Below are 27,361 nucleotides of genomic sequence, written 5' to 3'. Positions count from 1 at the left end.
TCGGAACAGACAGCCCCAGTATCTCACATAATGTCGCCGAGGCATCATAACCCTAACCAGTCCCAGCTTAGTGTTCAAACCCTCCCTACCCTCCCCCCCTTTCCCCCCAACCCGTACCCCCCTATCCAAACCCACAACATTAACATCCATTCTGTTGACTTCACTTTTTTCGCACATCTTATAGTGTAGCTGTTGTCGCTACAAACATTTAACTGACTCATTGGCAATCTTCCACATCGCCAAACCCTCCAGCCCTGTACTACTAGGTATAACAAGTAACTATATATTCTAATATGAATAAACCATGAGTCCACTGTAATCTCACGTGTCCCTTCAGGGAATCCCGGTCAGAGTCTGCCAACACACAGTGTTGTCCGCCCTCATTCAGGATCAGCCTCCTGCTCCTCCGGTCCCATGGGTCTGGACACCGATCTTCCTAGCTTCTGTCTGGACCCTCTTCCTCTGGTCGAAGCTGTGGATCTTTGGGAAAGTGGGGGGACCATATCCGAACATAACGGATCCGACTCCAGTGCCTCCCTCGCTTCTCCTGGAGAATGAAAGGTGTCGATTGTCCCATCCTGGCGAAAAATCCTCAACGTTGCAGGGTATAATAAAGCAAACTTGACTTTATTCTTTGCCAGTGAGGAACAAATCAGAGTGAACTCCCTCCTGCGTTTCGCTAGATCAGCGGAGTGGTCACTGAATAATAAGATTTAGTTGCCCCGAATCAGTAGGGGTTGCGTGCTGCCCCTGAATTTCGCCAATATGGCCTCTTTGGCAGCATAGTTTAGGTATTTCACTATCGCAGCTCTAGGTCGCGTGTTATTGGAGTGCCCTCCCGCAGACATCGGCGGTCCCAGACGATGCGCCCTCTCCACTGTGCATGTGCCTCTCAGCCCCAGAGCTTGCGGTATCTCTACCTCACAAATGTCTGCCAACTGGTTCAGGGGAATCGATTCTGGCAATCCGATTATTCTTAGGTTGCTCCTTTGGGAGCGGTTTTCCAAGTCGTCGATCTTCTCCTTCAAATACTGGTTGTTGCGTAGGAGATCACTGATGTTGCTTTGAGCTTTTTCCAGCTCTTCCTCAACCAGCATTAACCTCTGTTGTACTTCGGTGATTTGACTGGGAGGTGTGTTGCGCCACCTCTGATTGTAACTGCTGCAAGGCCGATGACACGGTAGCCTCCAGTGAAGCTTTAATATCCGGGGCCAGGAGTTTGTCCACTTCTATAGCCATAGTTTTACACAAAGAAGTTAAATCTTCCTTCGGATCTGTACCGCAGTCCACCTCTTCCGAACAGGAGGCTTCCGCACTCCTGTGTGTGGATTGAGAAGTCGAGCGGGTAAGTCTTTGGCGTTTCTCGTTTGACGGCGCCATCTTGCCCCTGGTTCTCAGCTCCTACCTTGACGGGAGTGATGATTGGAACTCTTTCTGAGAGCCGCCTCTGACCATGAATTTCTCCATGAGTTAACCCCAACACTCCGAAGGGCCTCTGAGGGTACTTTACAGTCCCGATATGCGGCGGTTCTCCGAATTTCGGGCCGGTCGAGCAGAGCACCTTTCACTAGCGGCTATCCGTGTGCGCGCCGGAACCGGAAGTCAAAGTGGATATTTTAACAGGTTGGCAAGTGCTATGCTTCAGATTTTCTGGATGAACTGGTTATATATATTCTATGCATAGGGCACTACCATTCCTATATGGATGCAGGGGTGCGAGTGTATCGCAGTAGTGTCAGCTCCTATTGCTTATTGTTACAGAACAATCTGCTAGTTAATATTCTAGGTTCTCCTTACCCTAAATTAATTACTGACCAGAAATAACCCATGGTTATGACTAAAGAAAATGCTAGGAGTTTCTGAATACTGAACCAAAGGATGAAGGTACAAAACATGAGTGAAACCATAAATCAGGTCAGTAAAGACTAAGGGCTCATGCACATGGCCGTTCCCGTATTGCAGTCCGCAAACTGCACCCCGTATCACGGAAACAATCAGGTAGGTCCGGTGTGGATGGAGGAGCGCTAGGGAGCTACATGTTCTATTTTTTGCGGTGCAGATGGATCACGGACCCATTCAAGTTGAATGGGTCTGAATCTGTCTGAGGAATCCGCACGGATGTTGCCCGAGCCGTGTGCATGAGCCCTAAAGGAGAGATTAATCATAACTGTCTCTTTGTGCACTGGTCTTGATATCCCCTGCACTTCCAGAGGATGCATGTAATTTATGACAAGGCACATAAATCCGGCACATCTGTCAGCAGTCCATGTGCTTGAACAGAAATCTATATTTATTAGTAAAAGGGCAACAAGTTGTTTTTTTATGGTTTGTTTTTTTAAATTTGCACTTTGCGTGCCTCATAACATTATTCAAGATCTTCTGGGGGTGGGGGACATTATAACAATCTTTTTTATTTTTTATTGTGGATTTCTCCTGTAACTAGGACTGACTAGCTCCAGTTACAGGGGGAATACAGCCCCTGGATGGTTTAACAAGACGGCTGAGCCTCACTGCAGAGCTGATCTGGGTCTGCTAAGACCCAGTAACATGTGCAATTAAAGGAGAAACAAAAGTCATGTGATTGTTGGGATCAGAGCATTAAGTGGTACTGCCTAATACCTTATTGGGTGCTATGTAGGGATGAGCAAACTTCAGTTTTTGAAGTTCGGGCTTATTCCGAATTGCGTTATGGATGCAGTTACCACGGAACATAATGCAATTTAATGGCGGAATTCTTAACGTAATGCCTTTAGAAGCATTCTATTATGCATTCCGTCATAATAGAAGTCTATGGCCAGCATAACGGATCCGTCCGGTTTCCATTATGCAGGAGAGGACACTAAAGGCATTCCGTTATGAACTCCGTCATTTAATTGCGTTATGGTCTGTGGTAACGGAATCCATAACGCAATTCAGCGTACACCTGAACTTCAAAAACTGAAGTTCGCTCATCTCTAGTGCTGTGTATACAGAGGCAGAGAAGGTACAGCTCTGCCTTTAAGCTAAGCCCGGCTTTCACCGAGAAGGAGCTCCCAGCATCTGCACAATTAGAGTGCAGCTGCCATCTCTGTGAGGACATTCAGGAACATCCTTGCATAGGTAAAAACGGACAGCCTGGACATATATAGTATACGGGTGGTCTGGTACAGAATAACAATTTATCCATACTTACACAATCATACAAAACATCATAAAAATGTTCCACATGGCGATAAAAATCCTGAAGTAGCGTAAGCTGAGCAGAAATTCTCGAATATTGTCACCTGAAAAAAAATACACCAAACTGTTAGCTGAGGTGGAACTCAACACACACATTATGCAGTACCATCAGGTAGGCATCTGATTAGCTCCAAATTTGTTCTGCAAAAGGAAAATGGCCCCAAACATACTGCCAATGTCACTAAGACCTTTCTTCAATGTAAAGAAGAATTAGGAGCCCGGAAAGTGATGATATGGCCCCCACAGATCTCTGATCTCAGCATCATCAAGACTATCTGGGATTACATGGAGAGGCAGAAAGATTTGAACAGACCTACAACCACAGAAGATCTATGGTTAGTTTTCCAAGATATTTGAAACAACCACTCTGCCAGGTTCCCTCAAAGACTGTGCAAGTGTATCTGGAAGAACTGATCCTCTTTTGAAGGCAGAGGGTGGTCACACCAAATATTGAAGTGATTTAGATTTCTCTTTTGTTTATTCACTTTGTAATTTTTGTCAACAGATAATGATGGGGACGCTTCAAGTTAGAATATACTAAGAACTGTGTACATAACTGCCCCCTGCTGCCTGGCAGCACCCGATCTCTTACAGGGGGCTGTGATCCGCACAATTAACCCCTCAGACCCCCCCTCCCTCCCCAGTATTAAAAGCATTGGGGTTAATTGTGCGGATCACAGCCCCCTGTAAGAAATCGGGTGCTGCCAGGCAGCAGGGGGCAGTTATGTACACAGTTCTTAGTATATTCTAACTTGAAGCGTCCCCATCACCATGGGAACGCCTCTATGTTAGAATATACCATCGGATTGGAGAAAACTCAGATCCGATGGTATAATAGGGACTCCTGACTTTACATTGAAAGTCAATGGGGGACGGATACGTTTGCAATTGCACCATATTGTGTCAACGTCAAACGGATCCGTCCCCATTGACTTGCATTGTAAGTCAGGACGGATCCGCTTGGCTCCGCACGGCCAGGCGGACACCAAAACGCTGCAAGCTGCGTTTTGGTGTCCGCCTCCAGAGCGGAATGGAGGCCAAACGGAGCCAGACTGATGCATTCTGAACGGATCCTTATCCATTCAGAATGCATTGGGTATGAACGGATCCGTTTGGGGCCGCTTGTGAGAGCCCTCAAACGGATCTCACAAGCGGAACCCCAAACCCAAGTGTGAAAGTAGCCTAACTTTACAGCATTTTTCCAGACCTGCCTAAAACTATAATCTTGCAGAGCTGATCTAGAGTAAGGCAAATAAAAATTCCTTCCTAGCTATAAATAAGAATAATGTACTGGATCAACTGGTCATCTCCAGGAATCCAGAACACACAAGTCATTGTTTGCTCAAAGAAATGCATGCTTATACTTATCACACCCTATGCTTGTGCAACAGGGATGCCATACTTCAACCCCAGGGTGTTTTGGATCTTCGGGACCTGACACAATTAGCCATTTTGATATGTGTTCGTTTAACAGCTGTTACTTTTTAATTTGTACAGCTATCAACATAATTTTTGTGACTTTTTTTAATGACTTCAGGGACATCATGTGCAAGCATGTGTGACCTCTGAGGCCACAGAAAGGCAGACGCTTACGCATTTTAGGCAGATACCACCTTGCTTTATGACTCCGGACCTCATCAGCCTAAAACGCGTAAGATCCTGATGTTGTGTGTCATTATGGGAACATTAATAAAGCTGTGATTTGAATGCAATATTATCCTTCTGTTGTGTTCATGCAAGGACCAAGTAGGCTCCAGCATTGCTTCAATTCTGACCCAAACACCAAAATTGAGGGACCAGGAAGGATTCATTTAAGAATGCTGACTAGCAGCAAAAGGATCTCTAGGCGCACAATGTACAAAGCCTGCATTGGTAGGTGGTCTAGCCAGAGGAACAGAGGCCAGCAATAGCTGGGAGAGAAATAATTCCACACCTCTGGCATTTCAGTCACATGGACATGCTTACATACAAGGCTGCATTGCTTCCACCTCGGAAAGGTCTGAAGAGCAACATGGATGTTGTCTTGACTGCACTTTACCCCAGGCCAAATGTGCATAATAGGATAAGCATGAAGCACAGGTTTATCAGAAAAATAAAGTGATTACCATCCCCTCATGAGTAGACGGGATAGGTTCCCAATAGGATTATGCTAAGCATGCTTACATCTTATCTGTGAGCATCCACTTAATGCTGCAAATGAAAACCACTTTTCAGCTCTTTAGCCAGATGCAGAAAGGTAGCCACAACCAGGGTTGCCAACCGTCCAGAAATTTCTGGACAGTCGTAAAAATAGGCGGCTTTTTTTTCCCGTGTCCGTAATAAAAAATAAAATAAAATGTACACCGTGGTAATAGTCATAATTTCCATCAATGACATAGAAAGATAGAAAATACGATGTTCAAGTTTTCCTGCGTCGTATGTAAGGGACGCAAGACGCGTCCACTGGTTGTTTCAGGACCTGGAAGAGTCCAGCGCATTCACAAGCTTTACCTGCAACCCCTGTCTCCAGCCAAGTTCCTTCCAACATCTTCAATATGTACTATGAAATCTTGCCTGCTAATGTAATTCTAGATGTACAGTGCATTGTTAGTTGGGATTAAGGCTACATCCACACAGCTGTGTGATGGCTGTTTTTAGAATCAATTGAGGTCAATGGGGCTATTCACATGACCATTTTTTTTTATATTTTTTTTTTAACAGCCAGTGAAGGCCAGACAGACCCCATCGAAATCAATAGGGCGGTTTTTAACAGGAGTTTAGACAGGAGTGCACACGTCTAACAACTATGTTAATCACAGGTACACTAGGTCTTTCAGGAGTTAAATTAGTAATAATTGTAAAATTAATACTTACCTCATCCACTTGCACGCACACTCGCTCTTCACAGGATGCAGCAGGACCTGACATTCCCAGCATGATGACATCACCACGCTGGGAGCACAGCTCCTGCTAACTCTAGTGCAAGTGGATGAGGCAAGCATTATTATTATTTTTTTTTTTTTTTAGCACAAGCAGAATGGGGTTAAAGTAGGGAATACCGTGAGCCACTATTGGGGGCATTAATAATAATAGGGGGCACTAATCGGGTGTAAATCATACAGGTGGCGCTAGTGGGGGATTTGATGTTCAAGGGGCACTGCAGGGGTTGGGATAAAACCCAAAAAAAAAAAAAAAAAAAAAGTCATTACAAAGACTGACAGAAAATTGTTGAAAAACGGCCATGACAGTGTCCATTTTTCTAGGCATTTTTTCCACTGCTGTGTGAATGTAGCCTAACGGTAAGTACTGACAGCAATCTGTCCGCACAGGACAGGGATCTGGCCTGTTTCTGGCCAAATTCCAGCACTAATGCCAGAAACAGGGAGGATCCCCCCCGGGTCCCATTACAGTCAATAGGCTCCGACAGGGAAAGGTAGTATCCGGCTATGCAGGATACCATGAACTAGCCCTACAGTTCCATATAATTACTCAGCTTTCTCGGGATTCTGAATGACAAATCTGTCTGGCTGTGCTGCAGTTTAGAGGATTTGTCATGAGATTCTTACCCGGCTTTTCCAGGCACATACTGTAGCTAGCAAATCCAGCTGTGTATTCTATAATACTGGGGATCTACCAATTCATAAGTAGGCTGATCTGGCATTCTGCAGTCTGGAAAAGCGGAGTAGCAATCTCAGTGAGGCGAAGATGTGGTGAATCCATATCTATTGTGTGAATCTATTATAAACGGTACTCGTCTGTTGTCACCAAGGCAGTTTTACAGTGTTTTCACCCAGCTTTTCCAGGTCTGGTTATATGAAGGGATTCGTCACTACATAACTGGGTAAATTTGGAATTCAGGATCTGGGAAATCTGGGTAACAACCTCAGCAGAGATGTAATAGAGGCCACACATTCTGTATACACTATGGGGGTCATTTACTATCAGATATACACCACCTTTCTGGCTTATATCTCTTGCAGAAGCCACAATCTGCAACTTTTCCCCACTCATGCCAGGTCTAAAAAAGGAAGCAGTTTCTCAACAGCTGGAGTGCAGTAGGGTTGCATACCCCTGCCTTAGTGTACTGTCGACCAAACATGCTGATGACCTAATGTGTATGGGAAGCTCCGGACTCTCCCAGACAGATGATGTCCAGGAGAGAAGGATCGGGTGAAGTAGAGATTTTCGCTCAATCATTTTATTCTTCCAGGTGATAAGCCCCACCAGAAGTGTCTCTCTCTATTGACAACACATTTTCCCAAATCGTATGTGTATGTGCATGGGTGTGTCAGCTGAAAGCTATTGCATGTGTACGGCCAGCTTTACTACTGGGATCTCCTTGTTGAGTTCCACATATTGTATTTTATTAGTGAACATTATATATCGTAAGGGATCGCTCTCTCAGGGGGTCACAATCACACACTTCTCCTCTGACAACGGGGTTCAAGTCCAAAAGGTGCTTTATTTTGGCACTTCAGCACCATCACACACATAAACATAAAAAAAATAAACACCTGCCCGTCTGGGCTCTACCTAATACATGTGTTGCCTCTACCTCACCTATAGAGTGACGTTCACACACGGGATTAGATCCGGCTTCCTCAGCCATATACGGTCCAGCAGACTCCAGGCCGTGACCACACCAGCACCCTTGTGGGGGGGGGGGTCCATAGTCCTCCCGACTCTGACCGCCCGACCCTCTTTCCGTAGGCGTCGCTGGGCCCCCTAAACTTCAGGCTTTACAAAGCCTCATGGCCCCTCAGCCCTCCTGCCTGAGACCACCTAGAGCCTCTCAGGCTTCCTCAGCCTTTCTCCCCCCAAGTCATACACAGATGGTTGTTTTATCCCGCCTTCATTACAGCAGCAGGCCTCACCTGCGATCACCTCTGGCAAAGGACAATACATGTAGTGGAAGGGTGTGGACTGGCAGATCCCATTATCAAACCTATCCCCCAATCCACATAAAATCCAGCCCATGACAACATCTAGACAAAACGGTCTCAGCAAACTACACTTTGCTGAAACCACTGCAGCTTTCTGAATTTCAGTTCTTTCACCCAGCTGAGGTGGGATATACACGCCTCCCAGCCATTATACTGTACACATCACTATAAAATATATATATATATATATATATATATATATATATATATATATATATATATATATATATATATATATATATATATATATATGTATATGAAGTCCTGAACTCATGGACATCACCAGACGCTGTGTTTCTTCCTCCTTAATGCTCTGCCAGGCCTTTACTGCAGCGGTTTTCAGTTGCTGTTTGTTTGTGGGGCTTTCTGTCTGAAGTTTAGTCTTTAACAAGTGAAATGCTCTGATGCAGTGATGGTGAACCTTTTACAGACCGAGTGCCCAAACTGCCACATAAACACACTTATTTATCGCAAAGTGCCAACACAGCAATTTACCTTGAATCCTACAGTCCAATATAGAATATCTTCCATGTACTTTATCATTTATCTACAATAGCCTGCCTGCATTCAGTGCGCCCTGCGCTGCTGAATGACAGGAAAAGTCTAAAGCATATTGGTACACCATAGACTTTTTCCAGGGTGTTGGTGCCCACAGAGAGGGCTCCGAGTGCCGCCTCTGGCACCCGTGCCATAGGTTCGCCATCACTGCTCTATTGGGTTCAGATCAGGTGACTGACACTACTTTCACACTTGCGGCAGAGGATTCCGTCATGCAAACTGAGGGCATTTGTCAGACGGATCAGGATCCTGAGCCATAAGACAAATGCATTGAAATGACGGATCCTTCTCTCCGGTGTCATCTGGAAAAACGGATCCGGCATTTATTTTTTTCACATTTTTTGCAGTCTGAGCATGCGCATCCGTTTTGCCGGAACACTCGGCATTAATGCATGTCAAAGGGAAAAAAAATGAAAACCCCAGAATTCATCCGGCTGCTTCTGTCCTGTGTCACATCATCAATAAACACTAGGGACCCAGTGCCACTGGCAGCCATGCATGCCCAAGCCATCACGCTGCCTCCGCCGTGTTTTACAGATGATGTGGTACGCTTTGGATCGTGAGCTGTACCATGGCATCGCCATACTTTCTTCTTTCCATCATTCTGGTAGCGCTTCATCTTGGTTTCATCTGTCCAAAGAATGTTCTTCCAGAAGTGTGCAGTTTTTTTTAAGTCTAGCTTTCTTATTCTTGAGGCTTATGAGGGGCTTTCACCGTTCAGTGAACCCTCTGTATACTTTCATGCAGTCTTTTCTTTATGGTACATTTGGATATCGATAGGCCTATATTCTGGAGAGTGTTGTTCACTTGGTTGGCTGTTGTGAAGGGGTTTCTCTTCACCATGGTAATTATTCTGCGATCATCCACCACTGTTGTCTTCCGTGGGTGTCCAGGTCTTTTTGCATTGTTGAGGTCACCAATGCTTTCTTTCTCAGGATGGACCAAACTGTAGATTTTGCCACTCCTAATAGTGTAGCAATTTCTCGGATGAGTTTTTTCTGTTTTTGCAGATGCATGTTTCACCTGCATGGCGAGCTCCTTTGACCGCATGTTTACTTCTCAGCAAAATCTTCAAAATGCAAGCACCACACCTCAAATCAACTCTGGGCCTTTTATGTGCTTAATTGAGAATGAAATAATGAAGGAATTGCCCACACCTGACCATAAAACAGCCTTTGAGTCAATTGTCCAATTACTTTTGGTCCCTTTAAAAACAGAGTGCCGCATGTAAAGAAGTTGAAACTCCAAAACCCTTCATCTAATTTATATGTGGATACCCTCAAATGAAAGCTAAGTCTGGACTTTTTTATGTCCATTATATAACTATAACTTGAATGTGTTTTAGTAAACAGGTAAAAAAATAAAAAATCGTGTCAGTGTCATATATATATTATGTATTATTATACTGAACATTTTATCATGTGCTATTGAACAAGGAATTTTGGCACACTTTTTGTTCCCTTGGTGTTTGGATGTCACATATCTGCACTTTTCTGTGTGGCTTTCACAATGGTGTTATATTTCCATGTGTGGCACAATAACATGATCTATCAGACATACCTGCTGACTTCTGAACTACATACTTATGTACAGCTCCCTGGATTTGGTTTTTATGTTTTCATCTGATAGTATTATTTTCAAATAAAGTGGTACACTTCATTATCTTGCGGTATGTGCACTGTTTATGGGTAGGCTGTGTATTTAGTTATTTAAACAGGCCAGGCCTAGCCAAGGCCTTCTCTCACCTCTATAGAAGGCCGTACACCTTCGATGCTTGGCTGAGCATGCACATATTCTCAATGGGCTTATTTTCCTTGAGAACAAAGCATCTTGCAAGTTAAAAATCCAACATGCCCAAGCCTTTGTATCCCAGACATCAAAGGAAAGTCGGGACCCCTTACACCAGACATATTAGATTTCGGCAGGTTCGGCTGACATATGGCCACCTTTAGACTTTAATGAGGAAACTACTATTCCCCTGTTTGATCCTGGTTTTTAGAAAAGCTTCTAGTCATCAAAATTTCATTAAAGATTGTAAATTACCATATAGTTTATCAAAGATGCAACAGTTAAAGTTGATTATTAGTACATTCATAATAGGCTATGTTAATGAATGCGTAACCTATTGTAAAAGAGTACACCGTCCAAAAACATAAATAAGTATTAGTCCCGGCCAAACGTGAAACTGGTATAATAAACGCTCCACCAGGAACCGAAGCAGTGTCACGTGGTTCGGTGAGGTGAGAAATGCTTCTGCTTTTATTTGGAAAAATCCCCTTAAAACAAATGGAAGCTATTAGTCTTTCAAATCCAAACAACATCTAGATATTATCACTGGGCAATTTCCAGCCCTGTACTGCGCGTGCGCTGAGCCCACTGCCCTGAGATTTCAGGGACAAGCTTGAGTACATCTACACTGCATTGCCCAGTTATTCAAAGTTGTGGGGGCGAAGCCTGTGTGCAACGGCAACGCGAACAGAAATGAATGATTGCACTTTATTTCAATTAATAATTAGTACATAGGATATTTTGTGAGCTAGTACACACCTGCAGTGGCCTCCGAAGGGTCATCTCCAAATCCCTGGGATTCTTTTTTCTTTCTGTGAAAGAAATTGGTGCAAAAACATTAGGTGTTAACATCAAGGTAAATGTCACTATTTTGTCAGAGACCCTCAAAACATTGTGGTGTATGGATATTAGGCTAAGTAGATAACTCTGCTTTCACAAAAAAGTTCAACAAAGTGGGCACATTTTTAAGCGGCCGCCTTAGGACGCACCCTGGGGGAGGGCGGAAAAATGTGACATGGAGGGGGAGAAATGTGACATGGGGGTCTGATGGCCGACATTGGGGGCTGATGGCTGGGGGATGATGTCTGACATGGGGTTCTCATCTGAGGTCTGATTAACATTGGGGGTCTTATTGGGGCTGTGAGCTGAGGTCTGATTAACATTGGGGGTCTGACTGCTGGTCTGACCTGAGGTGTAATGGAATTTTTTTTTTTCCTCTTATCCTCCTCTTAAACCTAGGTGTGTCTTAGAGGGCGAAAAATATGGTCCTTAAACCAGCCATTGTCTGAAGCAGAGAGAAGATACCAGGACCACACAGAGGAGAAGCGTGGGGGGCAGGGGGGCGCCAAAATGTAGCTTCGCTTGTGTTGGCAAAAATCCTTGCACCGGCCCTGATGAGAGCCTGTAGACAAATACACCATATTAGGCTGTATTCACACGTCCGCAATGTGTTTTGCGGATACACGGAGACACGGATCCGCAAAACACGGAAAGCGGCAATGTGCGTTCCGCATTTTGCGGACCGCACATTGCCGACATAATAGAATATGCCTGTTCTTGTCCGCAATTGCGGACAAGAATAGGACATGTTCTATTTTTTTGCGGAAACGGAAGCAAGGATGCGGAAGTGCGGATCCACAAATGTGGATGCGGACAGCACATTCCGTCCCCATAGAGAATGAATGGGTCCGCACCCTTTCCGCAAAATTGCGGAAAGGATGCGGACCCATTTTGCGGACGTGTGAATGGAGCCTAAAGCACTGGCCCTTAAATGCAATGTTCATTTGTCCTTCAGCAGATCATGCCATGTGTTGGGGAAGATGGCACTTCTACAAACACAATTCCCTAGAGAAAGCTCACCAGTTCTAAACTGTTGTAAGCAGTGTTCACCTAGATTGGTGAATCTGCTAGATCCCAGCAATCGGACCCCCATTGATGTGATCCTGCACACTGACATTCCATTCAAAGTCTATGCGACTGACTTTGAATGAAGTGATTCCACCGATCCAGCAGTTATTCACCAGTCCAGCAAGTGAACGAGAGAGGAAGGTGTAATTACACTGCACCACCACTACACTAAAGAGAAAGCAGCCCCTTTAAACAGCTGATTGTTGGGGTGAAAAGAGTCAGACATTCGCCGATCTGATATTAATGACCCATCAATCCTGAGGACAGGTCATCAATATCAAAAAATCTGAATGTAACCCCTTTCAGACGAGCCAGTGTCCCGTCCTGAACTTCCAGCACTGCCAAGGTTGCATTGCATTAGATTAATGATTTCCGATGCTGTGTGACCCTTACAGTTCTGGAATGTATTGCATAACACTGACATAATGCTGTCAGTGTTATCTTATACATTACAGACCTCTAAGGATGTATCTTATACATCTGTGCTCCTGATGGCTGGCTCTCAAGCTGTGCAGCTGCTAGAGATATTCACCTGGGCTTGTTTTAGAGCGGACAATGTAAGCTTTAGAAGACCAAGACTGCACCACCTGCCACAATACATTGGGAGTTACAGCCCTTGGAAACGGGTCCCAGTGAGAGCTGTATATGGCCTCACGCACACGACCATTGTTGTGTCCGTTGTTCCGTTTTCGGCTAATGCACCGTTTGTCATCCGCGTCCGTGAAAAATATTTTTTTTCACGGACAACGGTTCGCGGACCCATTCAAGTCAATGGGTCCGTGAAAAAACACGGAGGCACACAAGATTGGCATCCGTGACCACAATGTACATATCCCTTAAAAAACTAAGTAAAATCCAATTAACACACCATATACTATAATGCTTGACCTATCAAAGCTGATTCATAAAAAATAAAAATAAAATGGGAGATAAAAATACTAATATTTATAACCACTCTCAATATTAGTTTTGTATGTAGTGTGTGGACGACAGGCTTTCAGACGGCTGGTATAATATCCAGTTGTCCGTCAGCCGCACAGTACATGCCAATACTGGAATACCCACCATGGTGGTAATGGAACCAACCAATAATAGCATTTCCTTAACCTCTATATATGTTCATCCATAGATGTTACATAGGCTTTCTCTTTAGTCCGCTGTGATACTTAGTAAGCGAAGCAGGGTCAGTAATCCTGTGGTTAAAACACCTATAGTGTGTCTGGAATTAGAGATCAACCCCAGAATAACCGCAGAAATAAATGTCCAGTTGGTGGTTAACTTGAATACACTGTATAGGTTCTTGTGCAACAGTGTAATAATCATGTTTCAAAGGAGGTATCCGTTCTCAGTTGAATATTAGTGTCATTAGAACAGAGCGTCTACCTACCGCTATAGCGTGGCGTGCCACATGGCGGTAAGTTACAGGATGTTGAGTGCCTATATTAATGTAAGGTGATTGGGTGAATCATAACGGTAGTACACCTAACCCATATCAGTGAACGGGAGAGCCACCTGGGCATATATCTATTGTAATCAGGATTACAGTTTGTATACTATAGGGGAACAGATTATCACATACTACTTACCTCCCAATAAATGCATGCAAAAGTTGGTTGCTTAATTCCTGTGTTTTTTTGCATTTCGTAAACGTATGCAGCACTGACCATCTACATGTGGCATGTGTGAACAACTCACCTCCCGCACTATTTTGCAGTCTATATTTTATTTGCATAAGGTCTATTCTAGAATACACATTTTAGTAGCAAATATTACTATTTATTAGCACAATTTGAACAATCACTGTTTGCTGCAAAGTTGCACGAAGTTAGTTGTGTATTAATTAGTGGGTTATATTTTTATACACTGCACGTTTTCCACTCTCAAAAAATGTAGACTATGGTAACATGGCACCTGTTTGCCCTATGCAGTGGATGATGACCACATACTATGCGGCCTCTGTTCCGGGAATATATGATATTTGTACAGCTAAATATATTATTTTGACATAGTTTTTATGTGTACAATTCTGCTTGGATGTAAGCTTAAGTGTACTTTCACACTTGCGGCAGGACGGATCCGACAGGCTGTTCACCCCGTCGGATCCGTCCTTCCGCTTTTTAGTCCGGAGGCCTCTGACCACGAACTGCCGTACTGCGCCGGAGCGCCACCCCGACCCTATTATAGTCAATGGGGACGGAGCAGCGTTCCGGCGAAACAGCGGAAGGACGGATCCGACAGGGTGAATAGCCTGTCGGATCCGTCCTGCCGCAAGTGTGAAAGTACCCTTAGGCTACTTTCACACTGGCGTTTTGGCTTTCCGTTTGTGAGATCCGTTCAGGGATCTCACAAGCGGTCGAAAACAGATCAGTTTGGCCCTAATGCATTCTGAATGGAAAAGGATCCGCTCAGAATGCATCAGTTTGGCTCCGTTCCGTCTCCATTCCGCTTTGCAAGTGGACACTAAAACGCTGCTTGCAGCAAACGGATCCGTCCTGACACACAATGTAAGTCAATAGGGACGGATCCGTTATCATTGACACAATCTGGCACAATAGAAAGCAGATCCGCCCCCCATTGACTTTCAGTGGTGTTCAGGACTGATCCGGCTTGGCTATGTTACAGATAATACAACCAGATCAGTTCTGAACGGATGCATGCGGTTGTATTATCTGAACGGATGCATTTCTGCAGATCCATGACGGATCCGCACCAAACGCGAGTGTGAAAGTAGCCTTAGTTGGAAATGTTTGGATACATTTTTTTTATTCCTGTTTGTCACAAAATTACCTGAAAGTGGACATGGTTGTCAACAGTCCTTCAAGGAAACTGCAATCATCAGGCTTTGGGGGTGCACTTACTTTTTAAGAAATGCAATCCCTGTATTTTATAGGCTGCTACTTGTTTTGTTATTTTATTATTCCAACTTAGGGCTACTTTCACACTAGCGTTTTTGCTAGATCCGGCAGGGTTCAGCAAAAACGCTTCCATTACTGATAATACAACCATCTGCATCCGTTATGAACGGATCCGGTTGTATTATCTTTAACATTGCCAAGACGGATCCGTCATGAACGCCATTGAAAGTCAATGGGGGACAAATCCATTTTCTATTGTGTCAGAGTTAAACAGGTCTGTCCCCATTGACTTACATTGTAGGTCATGACGGATCCATCTTCCTCCGCATCCCGTGACAGAAAGAAAACCGCAGCATGCTGCGGTTTGCTCTCCGGGTACGAGAACGCAACCAAACGGAATGGAATGCATTTAGGAGCACTCCATTCTGTTATGTTTTGTCCCCATAAACAATGAATGGGGACAAAACCGAAGCGTTGTTTTTTTGCATTGAGACCCTATGACTGATCTCAATACCGGAAAATAGAAACGCTAGTGTGAAAGTAGCCTTAAAAAATCTGATTTTTAATCTTTTAAATGGTGGTGATTTTATAAAGATATGTGCATAAAATGTCACCCCTAAGTCGTATTTATGAAGTCTGCACATCCTGAACCTTGAGTTGGTGTGGTGCATAAAACTTTCACCCACTAATCTCAACTTTGCAAAAAAAAATTCTAATTACATCTTGACACAGTTACATGATGGGGTCTGTGTGTATAAAGGACTGAGTGGCATTTTGACAATGTCCTAACCTCTCAGAAAATATATGGGTATGGGTATTGAGGAAGGGGGGGTATGATTTTTATTTTTTATTTTGTAGTTTATGTTTTATGTCAAAACGGTGAATCTTTTTCTGGCTACCATAGGTGCAAAATGTCCAAACACCCCTGGCAACAAAAGGGTTAATGGAGAGTAGTAATTATACAGTCAACTCAGTCAGCACTAGACGCTCACAGAATCAGTGGGAGTCACACATCTGTGCTACATCAAATCAATAGTTTAAAGCAGGCATGCTCAACCTGCGGCCCTCCAAGCTGTTGAAAAACTACAACTCCCAGCATGCCCGAACAGCCTACAGAAGGGTATTGTGGGAGTTGTAGTTTTACAACAGCTGGAGGGCCGCAGGTTTAGCATGACTGGTTTAAAGGGTTTTCTCATGTGAGGCCTACCTACCACATCGCGACATGCCAAAATCCTACACCAACAGGAATATGTGAGCGGAGACTCCTTATCTACAATTTAAGCTGACTGCTTACCTGACTCCCCATTAACAATACTGGAATGTTTCCACAGTCCCAAAGGTGGATTTGCCTGGCCCAATTATCTGGAATGAACGTTCCTATGAAGCTAGTTCCCAATAACCTGCCCGTCTAAAGGTGATGCAGATCATGACGTTCATCGGGTGAAATGATCAGAGGTGCGGACGCCTCAATCATTGTTCCCGGGCAGGAGATTGTGTAGTCTAAACAGCACTCTCTTGCCCAGCGATCGCTCAGCCTCATACTGTGAAGGTGATCGCTGCACGTAAATGCAGTGCATCACCTCCACTTAAAAGGGGTTGCCCAGGTTCAGAGCTGAACCCGGACATACCCTTATTTTCACCCAGGCAGCCCCCCTGAGGCTAGCATTGGAGCATCTTATGCGCCGATGCACTCCCTTGCCCTGCGCTAAATCGCACAGGGCACAGGCTCTTTTGTTTTCAAGAGCACACAGCCGAACGGGCACTTCCGCCCGGTAGTGCGTTCGGTGACGTCTCCAGCTCTGATGGGCGGGCTTTAGCACTGCCCTAGCTTTTTTACTGGCTAGGGCAGCGCTACATCCCGCCCATCAGTGCCAGTGACGTCACGGGGGTTCCTGGCAGCCCCATAGAGAGCCCATTTAGCGATTTAGCGCAGGGCAAAGGAGAACATCGGAGCATGAACTGCTCCGATGCTCAAGTCAGGGAGGCTGCCTGGGTGAAAATGGAGGTATAGCTGAACCCGGACAACCCCTTTAAAGAGCAGCTGACTGTCGGGAAGGAAGGAATATGAAAATTTTGTATGCAGATGTATGCCACGGTATTGACAGTCAATCCATTAAATGGCCATTCCAGGCAAATATAAAAAGGGTGGCAGTGGAATATAAATGGTGTAAAAAAATAACACAGCCCATACTGACCTCAGCAAACCCCCCGCTGTCGCCATTACAATGTTGCCCAGTTCCTCGCTGTGCTCCACTTCCTGGTGATATCCCGACACAGCAGGAAATGGCTGGGAATGTTGCTCAGCCAATCAATAGCTGAGGTGGGTCATCACTGTAGCCTGTGATTGGCTGTGCAGCATTCGTGTCATTTCCTGCTGTGTCGGGATATCACCAGGAAGTAGAGCACAGCAAGGAACTGGGCACCATTGAAAAGTACTAAAACAACATAAAAACTATACAAGTTTAGCATTGCTGCAAAATAAGGACATCATGTCATTTTAAGCTTAGTGCACAGTACACAGTAAACCCCAAAAATCTTAGAATTGTGTTGTTGTTTTTTTCAATTTTACTCCACAAAGAATTTTATTCTTATTTTCCAAAAAAAGACAAGGTAAATTAAATGGTGCCATTAAAAAAAATGCATCTTGTCCTGCAAAAAATAAGCTTGCATATGGCTATGTGAACTGAAAAATAAAAAAGTTATGGCTATTGGAACATGGGAAGGAAAAATCCAAAACGCAAAAATGAAAATTGGCCCGGTCTTTAAGTGATTGAGTTTTCTGGTAAATAATATTATTACCTATTAACAGGTCACACTGGCGGAGGTCCGAGTCCTGGCACCCTCACCGATTAGCCGTTTTGGGAAGCGGTGGTTCTTACCAGAGTTCTGGCGAGTGTGGCGACCTCCCTGATGCTCACCTAGCGCAGTGATTTACATTGTATAGTGGCTGTGCTTGGTATTGCAGCTCAACCTTATTGTCAGGACCCCGCTGATCTGATATTGATGACCTATCCAGAGGATTCTCCGTTCCCGCTTAAAGGGGTATTTCTATCAGAGACATTTGTGGCAAATTTTCAGTAGAACATCAGGTGGAGAGAAGACCGGAGCACTCAATGTCTTCACAATATGCAGTTTTAGTCACCAGGCATGTGATGTTTTGACTCCTAAAATTCTCTCAAGCTTGAGAAAGACTCTTAGGGCCGCTTCACACGAGCGGATGCCTTGCGTGGCATCCGCTCCGTGACAGAGTGCCAAGACCCGCTGCAGACTGCAGAGGCACGGAGCAGTAACATGACTGTTAATGCTCCGTGCCTCTCTGTGATCTCTTTACTACGAAATCACAGTTGTCACTGTGATTTCGTAGTAAAGAGATCACAGAGAGGCACGGAGCATTAACAGTCATGTTACTGCTCCGTGCCTCTGCAGTCTGCAGCGGGTCTTGGCACTCTGTCACGGAGCGGATGCCACGCACGGCATCCGCTCGTGTGAAGCGGCCCTTAGGAGTCAAAACGTTGCACGGTTGGTGAATAAAACCCTGCATATTGTGAAGACATTGAGTGCTGCGGTCTTCTCTCCATCTTATGATCTCTTGGAACTCGACGGGCTAGGGTTTAACACTGCGGGCACCGCCATGGATTGGATCTAGTAAAAGTAAATCTGTAAGTGGTGCTGTCTCTCCCTCAAACAAATTTTCAGTAGAAGCCATAAATGTCTGATGGGTGCACGTTCCACTTCTAGGACTTCCACTTAGGCCTCTTGCACACGACCGTATGTATTTTGTGGTCTGCAAAAAAACAGATCCGCAAAAATAAGGATGACATCCGTGTGCATTCCGTATTTTGCGGAACGGAACAGCTGGTCCTTCAACGAACTGTACTATCCGTGTCTGTAATGCGCATAATAATAGGACATGTTCTATTTTTTTGCGGAACAGAATGCACATGGAGTACCTTCCGTTTTTTTTGCAGACCCATTGAAATTAATGGTTCCATATACGGACCGAGAAGAGCACACACATACAGCCACCTCTCTCCTTATCTCTTCCTCTCTACAATGGCAGAGAGAAGTCTCCAAACATGAGGGTGCCAGAAATCGCTTGGTGGGCACACAGAACAAGGGCTTGTGGGGCTCTTTAATAAAAAAAAATGGATTTTTTTAATTAGAACAAGATTTCTGCTGTCGCTTTTTTTAACCTACAGTAAGTTTAGACGACAAGTTTACCTTGGGATGTAATATTCGGTACTTTCCACAATATAATTTTATCAAACAAAACCGTTCCTGCCCGCAAGCGGGACAAGTAATATTGGACACTGACGATGCAAGTCCCACATTTTATGGTGTAAAGCCCACAGCCGGCTGATAGCAGTGACCCTTCTGGTTGCCCTGCTTTATCTGATATCAGGTAGCCGGTATTTAAAGGGGTTGTCCAGGATTTGCGCATATTTAATAAACAGCGTAACACTCATCCACAGGTTGTGTGTGGTATATTGCACTTCAGACCATTCATTTGTACTGCAAACCAGACACAACCCATGGACTTCAAAGAGCAAAAGATCTAGAGGCTTAAAGGGGTTTTCCAACACTTTAATACTGATCAATTATCCTCTGGATAGGTCATCGGTATCTGATCGGTGGGGGTCCAACACGTTGGGACCCTGGCAATCAGCTGTTTGAGAGGGGAGCAGGGCTTCTCTCAGCTTTACCTACACCAGTGACGTCACATTCATCCATCACGTGGCCTAGGAGCAGCTCAGCCCTATAGAAGTGAATGGGGCTGAGCGCGATATCAAGCACAACCGCTATACAATGTACGGTGCTGCGCTTGGTAAGTGGCGAGAAGGCAGCGGCGCTCACAGGCACACCTCTGCCTTCTCAAACAGCTCAGCGGCAGGGTCCTGGGTGTTGGACCCCCACCGATCAGATACTGATTACTTATCCTGAGGACAGGTCATCAGTATTTAAATCTCAGAAAACCCTTTTAAGGGCCATCTATGAGGAGAACTTACAGTTTGAAGTTCAGCACAGCTCCGGCATTCACCAGCAGTGTCCTGTCAGAGGAATGAAGAGAACACAGGTCACGTAATACATCATAAAAGCTCATATTCTGGTCAAGTCTAATAAGTCTATAATACAAGAGATGAAGGGTCTCTTAATAAATAAGGCACATCTCCGGCATTCAGAGCGCCAGAAACTCAAATCTACGCCAGCTAGGGGCTAACTTGAGAATAAGGGTCCATTCACACGTCCGCAAAATGGGTCCATTCGTTTTCAATGGGGCCGTAATGTGCTGTCCGCATCCGCACTTCCGTTCCGCAAAAAAATAGAACATCTCCTATTCTTGTCCGCAATTGCGGACAAGAATAGGCATTTTCTATGAGTGCGCAGGTGATGTGCGGTCTGCAAAATGTGGAAAGAACATTGCCGGTGTCCGTGTTTTTGATCCGCAAAACACATACTGACGTCTGAATGGACGCTAACTTACTCCTGTTTGTGACGTAAGTTATAGCAAATCTGGCGGGCAAATGAAGCCCCGCCCCTCCCATAAAAACCTCACCACTTCTCTTACTGATCTGGAGTTACAGCCTTTATTATAGTCCAGAGCTGCTTCCAACATTCTTCAGGCTTCAGAGCTGAAATCTCCTGCAGCATTTTTTGTAGCTCAATGTTTGCACAGAGCCTGCAGTGAAGTGTCATCTTTTCATCAGGTATTGTGCAGTAATCTGGAAACACTAAGGGCTGTTTCACACGAGCGGATGCCGTGCGTGACATCCGCTCCGTGAAAGAGTGCCAAGACCCGATGCAGACTGCAGAGGCACGGAGCTTTAACATGACTGATAATGCTCTGTGCCTCTGCAGTCTGCATCGGGTTTTGGCACTCTTTCACGGAGAGGATTCCACGCACGACATCCGCTCGTGTGAAACAGCCCTAAGGGGGCCATTTATCAAACTGGTGTAAAGTAGAACTGGCTTAGTTGCCCATAGCAACCAAATTAGATTCCACCTATCCTTTTTCAAAGGAGCTGTCCAAAATGAAAAGTGGAATCTGATTGGTTGCTATGGGCACCTAAGCCAGGTCTACTTTACACCAGTTGATAAATGACCCCCTAAAGGTATGCACACAGTGTAGTTTTTTCCCCACCAAAATTCACGCGTTACTTGCAGATTTTGACATGGATCTGCACTGAAAAGCCACATAAATGCTGCACTGTGTACATGGGATAAGAATCTCATCTACTAGCTGGTTCTGTATTCCCCTGCAGATTTTCTGCACCGTGTGCACGTACCTAGCCCACTGCAGGATCAGAGCTAAGCACTGGGCGTGCCATTGTCAGCGCAGCACTGAGAACTGTAACTGTGATGGGGGGCAACCTCTAGTTGTTATCTAGAATGATCCAGTCACTGACAGCAAGCAGAGATCAGCTAGATTCACATCTGGAGAGGAGGTTCAGATTTCGGCAAAAAAAAAAAGGACAAAGGTACGGGACAATGCTGGTAATGATAGTCAATGGGATCCGACAATCGCTGTGCTGTGTCTAAAAAACTGGACACGGCACTGCTGAGGCCAGTCATTGGCAGCAGCAGCACATGCCTGGCTGTGATCCTGAAGATGGAGGAAGGGGAGCCTGCCAGAGCACTTTAGTTACATAATTATTCCCCAAAAACCCTTTAAGGATATTTTGTACTCCTTTTTAAGTGCTCTACACACCAACATAGGGAATGCAGAGGTGGAAATGAAGCAGCCATGATGACAGTGTAAGCAGATTACGTCATCACAACAGCACTAAGGTGACGTAATACGTAGACGAGCGTCCCTGTCTGCTCGCGTCCACACGCCCGTTCTTACCCGAACAGCAATAGGTCCCCGATCATCCTGCCACAGCAGCAGCCAGCTCACCGGTAAACACACGCTTCCGCTTTCCGGCTGCCGGGGGAGGAAGGCAGCCAATCGGCGTCAGAGCCTCAACAGAAATGGCTGCCGCTGACACGGAGGGAGGAAATACTGAGTGTTATCTACGGGGACTGTTCCCACTCTGGCCTCTAGAGGGCAGTGTGCGATAGAAATTTCCCGATAGGAAACCTTAGAATCAACAGCCAATCGGTTTACTGCTTTCTGTTCTAAAGGTGGAATCTGATTGGTTGCAGCAATAAAGATGAATGATGTCACGTGTCATGGATGCCTCACAACACTCACTTTTGTGGCAGTATTTCATGAGAATTATAGGTCTATGCAACTTGTATGAGGTCTAATTTTTACCAAATAGAACTACAATTGTCAATGAGTTGTGTGAGGTATTGCAGCCCAGCACCCTTCACTTGAATGAGGCTGAACTGCAATACCAGACATGCCCTATGGGCAACAGTGGCGCTGTTTCTAAGGGATAGGCGCAAACCTTCTGATTTCAGGCAAGCATTTTTATTAATGCACGTACCCGTTTTTAACCCCTAACTGATGCCGCGATTTTCCTTTGTTGATTAATAGCATTCTGAATACTATTCGGCATCGCCTTCTGTCTTTATCTTAGCTGTGTGCAGTAACAGGACCTGTGGTGACGTCACTCCGGTCATCACATGATCCATCACATGATCTTTTACCATGGTGATGGACCATGTGATGGACCATGTGATGACCGGAGTGACGTCACCACAGGTCCTGTTACTGCACACAGCTAAGATGAAGACAGAAGGAGATGCCGGCTGCGCGATCAAGTGGATTAAGGGGAGTTAAATTATTTTTTATTTATTTTCTAACCCCTCCAGCGCTATTGTACCATTCATACTGTATTCAGAATGCTATTATTTTCCCTTATAACCATGTTATAAGGGAAAATAATAATGATCGGGTCTCCATCCCGATCGTCTCCTAGCAACCGTGCGTGAAAATCACACCGCATCCGCACTTGCTTGCGGATGCTTGCGACTTTCACACAACCCCATTCATTTCTATGGGGCCTGCGTTACGTGAAAAACACAGAATATAGAGCATGCTGCGATTTTCACGCAACGCACAAGTGATGCGTGAAAATCACCGCTCATGTGAACAGCCCCATAGAAATGAATGGGTCGGGATTCAGTGCGGGTGCAATGCGTTCAACTCACGCATCACATCCGCGCGGAATACTCGCCCGTGTGAAAGGGGCCTCGTTCAGAAGGCTGCAATAGAAATCAAACAGCTCTTGTGATGTCGCGGCATGGGAGCCGTTTGGTCCCCGGGAGCTCAGCGCTGACAGTATTTGACCTCTAAGATGCTATGATCACATTTGACCACAACATCTTAGGTGTTAAAAGTCCATGATTGGCGTTTCTGCCGATCATGGACACTGCCAGCAGATGTCTGTTGTGTAAAACAACAGGGACCTGTTGGCTATGGCGCCCACTTAAATCCTGGGTGCCATCTTTAAAGTCTTGACTTCTGCCGTACATCTACGGTGAGCGTCGGGATGGGGTTAATTAAAAACTCAATGCAGAATAAGGCCTCATGCACAAGACCGTATGTATTTTACGGTCCGCAAAAAATACGGATGACGTCCGTGTGCATTCCATATTTTGCAGAAAGCAACAGTACTATCCTTGTCCGTAATGCGGATAATAATAGGACATGTTCTATTTTTTTGCGGAACAGAAATATGGACATACGGAAACGGAATGCACACGGAGTAACGTCCATTTTATTTGTGGAGCCATTGAAATGAATGGTTCCATATACGATTCGTAAAAAAACTGAACGGACACGGAAAGAAAATATGTTTGTGTGCATGAGGCCTAAGGCATGAAATTAGAGCTCTTTGCTTTTATTCCTAACATATGTTTGTTGGAAATAAGGGAATTGCTTTCAAGGGGTTCTCCAGGCTTTAAAAAAAACTTGGCTTCCTTCTGCCCTGTTGTGGTAAGAGTTTGATCAGTACTTACCCCACCGCAGGGGCGCCGATTCCACTGTGTTCACATTGACTGCGGTCTGTTTCACTACGTTCCTGACTGGATGTGTTTTTATGCACAGTAAGGCCTCATGCACACGACCGTTGTGTGCACCCGTGGCCGTTGTGCCGTTAGACGTTTTTTTCTGCGGCTCCATTGACTTTCAATGGGGCCGTTGAAAACTCGGCTTGTGCACCGTTTTTACACCGTGCCCGTGACCCGTGTTTCTAGGCCGTGAAAAAAATATGACCTGTCCTATTTTTTTCACGGCCAACGGTTCACGGGCCCATTCAAGTCAATGGGTCCGTGAAAATCACGGATGCACCCAAGATTGTCATCCGTGTCCGTGATCCGTGTCCGTTTTTTCCTATCATTTCAATGGCAAACTTGACTTAGAATTTTATTTCATTTTTCATGTCCGTGGATCCTCCAAAAATCAAGGCAGACCCACGGAAGAAAAAACGGGCACGGATCACGGTACAACGGAACCATGTTTTGCGGGACGTTAAAAAATACGGTCGTGTGCATGAGGCCTAAATGCCGCTGAATAGGAAGACTCGAGAACACATCCCGTCAGAACCCGAGCGGAGGAGACTGCAGCCAGTGAAGACGGTGTAATTGGCAACCCAATGGCGGGTTGCGTAATGACCAACCTCACTTCCCACAACAGGGCAGAAGGCGGACAGAATTTTTTTAAAAGCCCAGAGATCCCCTTAAAGCTGCAACCCAGCACAGTTCAGTATCTGCACTGTATTCTTCAGTTGATATCTGCCTTCTTGTTGGGGTAAATAAATTCAGGAGGTTATGCTGGCGCTCTAGTGCCACCTATTGGATGGCTACCCTATAGGTCACTGTCTGATGGAACAATGGCTTGGGCAATAAGCCTAAACCAGACTCTTTTCCATAAGGATATGAAAAACACCTATCTGCAGGCAGCTTTTTGCACCTCGTCGGTGCAGAATACTAGTTTGGCTGGGTGAGAGGCCTTTAATGTGGGTCTAGGGCAGGGATCAGCAACCTTTGGCACGCCAGATGTTTTGAAACTACAACTCCCAGAGTGCTCAATGCACTTCTATGGAAGTTGTGAGAACAGCCGATCATGTTTGCATGCTGGGAGTTGTAGTTTCACAGCAGCTGAAGTGCTGAAGGTTGCTGATCCCTGATCTAGGGGAAATACTTTGATTACACACGCAGTATTAGGCTACATGCACACGAACGTTGTTTGTTTCCGTGTCCGTTTTTTTTTTTTTGCGGATAGGATGCAGAACCATTCATTTAAAAAAATGCGGACAGCACACCATGTGCTGTCCACATCAGTATGTCCGTTCTGTAGCTCCCCCCCCAAAAAAATAGAACATGTCCTATTCTTGTCCGTTTTAGGCATTGTTACAATGTATCCGCCCAAAAAAACGAAAGGCATACGGTTGTCATCCGTTTTTGTTTGCGTTTTTGCAATTTACGGACCGCAAAAACATTCGGCCGTGTGCATGTAGCCTTAGTAAATTGGTTTCATATGTATTCCTACAGTTTGCTTCTGTTGTTTTCACAGTTGACGCAGTAAAAAAAATAAAAGACTGTAAAGCCTCTTTCACACGAGCGATGCGGATTGTGTCAGGATCTGTTCAGGAAAAAACCTGAAGGTTTTGCACACATGTTCAGTCAGTTATGTCTGCAATTGCACTCAGCGTTTCAGCTTTTTCCATGTGGATGCTATCAGTTTTTGATGCATTTTTCACGCATGTGAAAAAAATGAAGACTAGCAATCGACATCTCCTAGCAACCATCAATAAAAAACGCTTTGCATCTGGATGTAATCCGTTTTTCATGGAAGCCTCATGGAACCAGAGCTGCTTGAAAACACAAAATATAGAACATGCTGCAATTTTCCCTGAATGCAGAAATGATGCGTGAAAAACGTGTGCATGGACCCATTAAAATGAATGGGTCAGGATTCAATCCACATGCTATACATTTGCTTCACGCATCGCACCTGGATGGAAAACTCGCTTGTGTGAAAGAGTCCTAGGCCTTAAATGGGCCATGCACATTAGATATCTGCCAGCACCAGAAAATGTTCCAAACACTCCACATAGTAGACATAGACTCATCTCCCCACTTACAAAAAAATACCGCACCCAGATTGACATGTCGGATTGCTGCCAAACTCGTGGTGGTCTGATTAGACATATGGTCTTGCCACAAGAGGGTGTAAAATTGCTTCCCCTGCTGCCCTATAAAAAGGTTCTTAGAGGCTACTTTTGGGTGGAGTACCTCCTCGTTAGAGATTGATGACTACTAGACATTGCCTCTATGACGAAATCAAAGATATTTGCCCAGTTAAAAATGTGGATAGAATGCGGACCCATTCATTTCAACGAGTCCGCAAAAAAATGCGAACAGCACACCGGGCAGCCTTAGGCAGGGCTCGATAGTTACGCAGCATTTTTCCTAAATGAAAACCATTGCAGTCTATGGTAGACGCAATTTAATCTCATGTTCAGGTTAAAAATAAGGTAAACAAATATAATTTAATATTTAAAAAAATTCAAATCACCACCTTTTCATGTTTTGTATATAAAAATAAATAGCTAAATAAGTGGTGTTTGCATGTCTGAAAATGTCTAAACCATCAAAATATAAAAGTATTTATGCGGTTAATTGTATAATGGGAAAAAAAATCTAAATGGTAAATCACCATTTTTTGATCACTTCATCTCCTAAAAAAATTGAATAAAATGTGATAAAAAAAAGTCATACTTACCCCAAAGTAGTATCAATAAAAACTACAGATCACTCTGCAAAAAAAGAGCCCTTAGGGTACTTTCACACTAGCGGCAGGACGGATCCGACAGACTGTTCACCCTGTCGGATCCGTCCTGCCGCTATTTCGCCTTGCTGCCGAACCGCTGCTCCATCCCCATTGACTATAATGGGGACGGGGGCAGAGAGGCCGCTGGACTAAAAAGTCGGACATGCACTACTTTTAGTCCGGCAGCCTTTCGCTGTGCTGCGCAGGAGCTCCGCCCCCGTCCCCATTATAGTCAATGGGGACGGAGCGGCAGCAAGGCGAAATAGCAGCAGGACGGATCCGACAGGGTGAACAGCCTGTCGGATCCGTCCTGCCGCTAGTGTGAAAGTACCCTTACACAGCGCTGTAGATGGAAATATAAAAAGATTGAGGGTGCCAGGATATGACGA

The 27,361-nt window shown here is 44.9% G+C and overlaps 1 protein-coding gene across 1 annotated transcript in view; it reads right to left on the bottom strand.

Annotated features, from left to right (window-relative positions):
* The window catches only part of SMIM7 (small integral membrane protein 7), a 29,573-nt gene extending 7,328 nt beyond the window's left edge, over positions 1–22,245 (bottom strand). The window contains exons 1-4 of the mRNA XM_044285416.1: positions 22,095–22,245; positions 20,257–20,298; positions 11,247–11,299; positions 3,173–3,263 (exon numbers count right to left, since the gene is read on the bottom strand). Of these exons, the coding sequence (XP_044141351.1) occupies positions 3,173–3,263; positions 11,247–11,299; positions 20,257–20,298; positions 22,095–22,120 (212 nt within the window). The 5' untranslated portion in view covers positions 22,121–22,245. The remainder of the gene's footprint in view (positions 1–3,172; positions 3,264–11,246; positions 11,300–20,256; positions 20,299–22,094) is intronic.
* Between the last annotated feature and the right edge of the window lie 5,116 nt (positions 22,246–27,361).

This window comes from Bufo gargarizans, chromosome 1 (assembly GCF_014858855.1).
Source record: "Bufo gargarizans isolate SCDJY-AF-19 chromosome 1, ASM1485885v1, whole genome shotgun sequence".
NCBI lineage: Eukaryota > Metazoa > Chordata > Amphibia > Anura > Bufonidae > Bufo > Bufo gargarizans.
The sequence above is the reverse complement of the archived record's forward strand: the minus strand, read 5'-3'. Positions and strand labels throughout refer to the sequence as shown.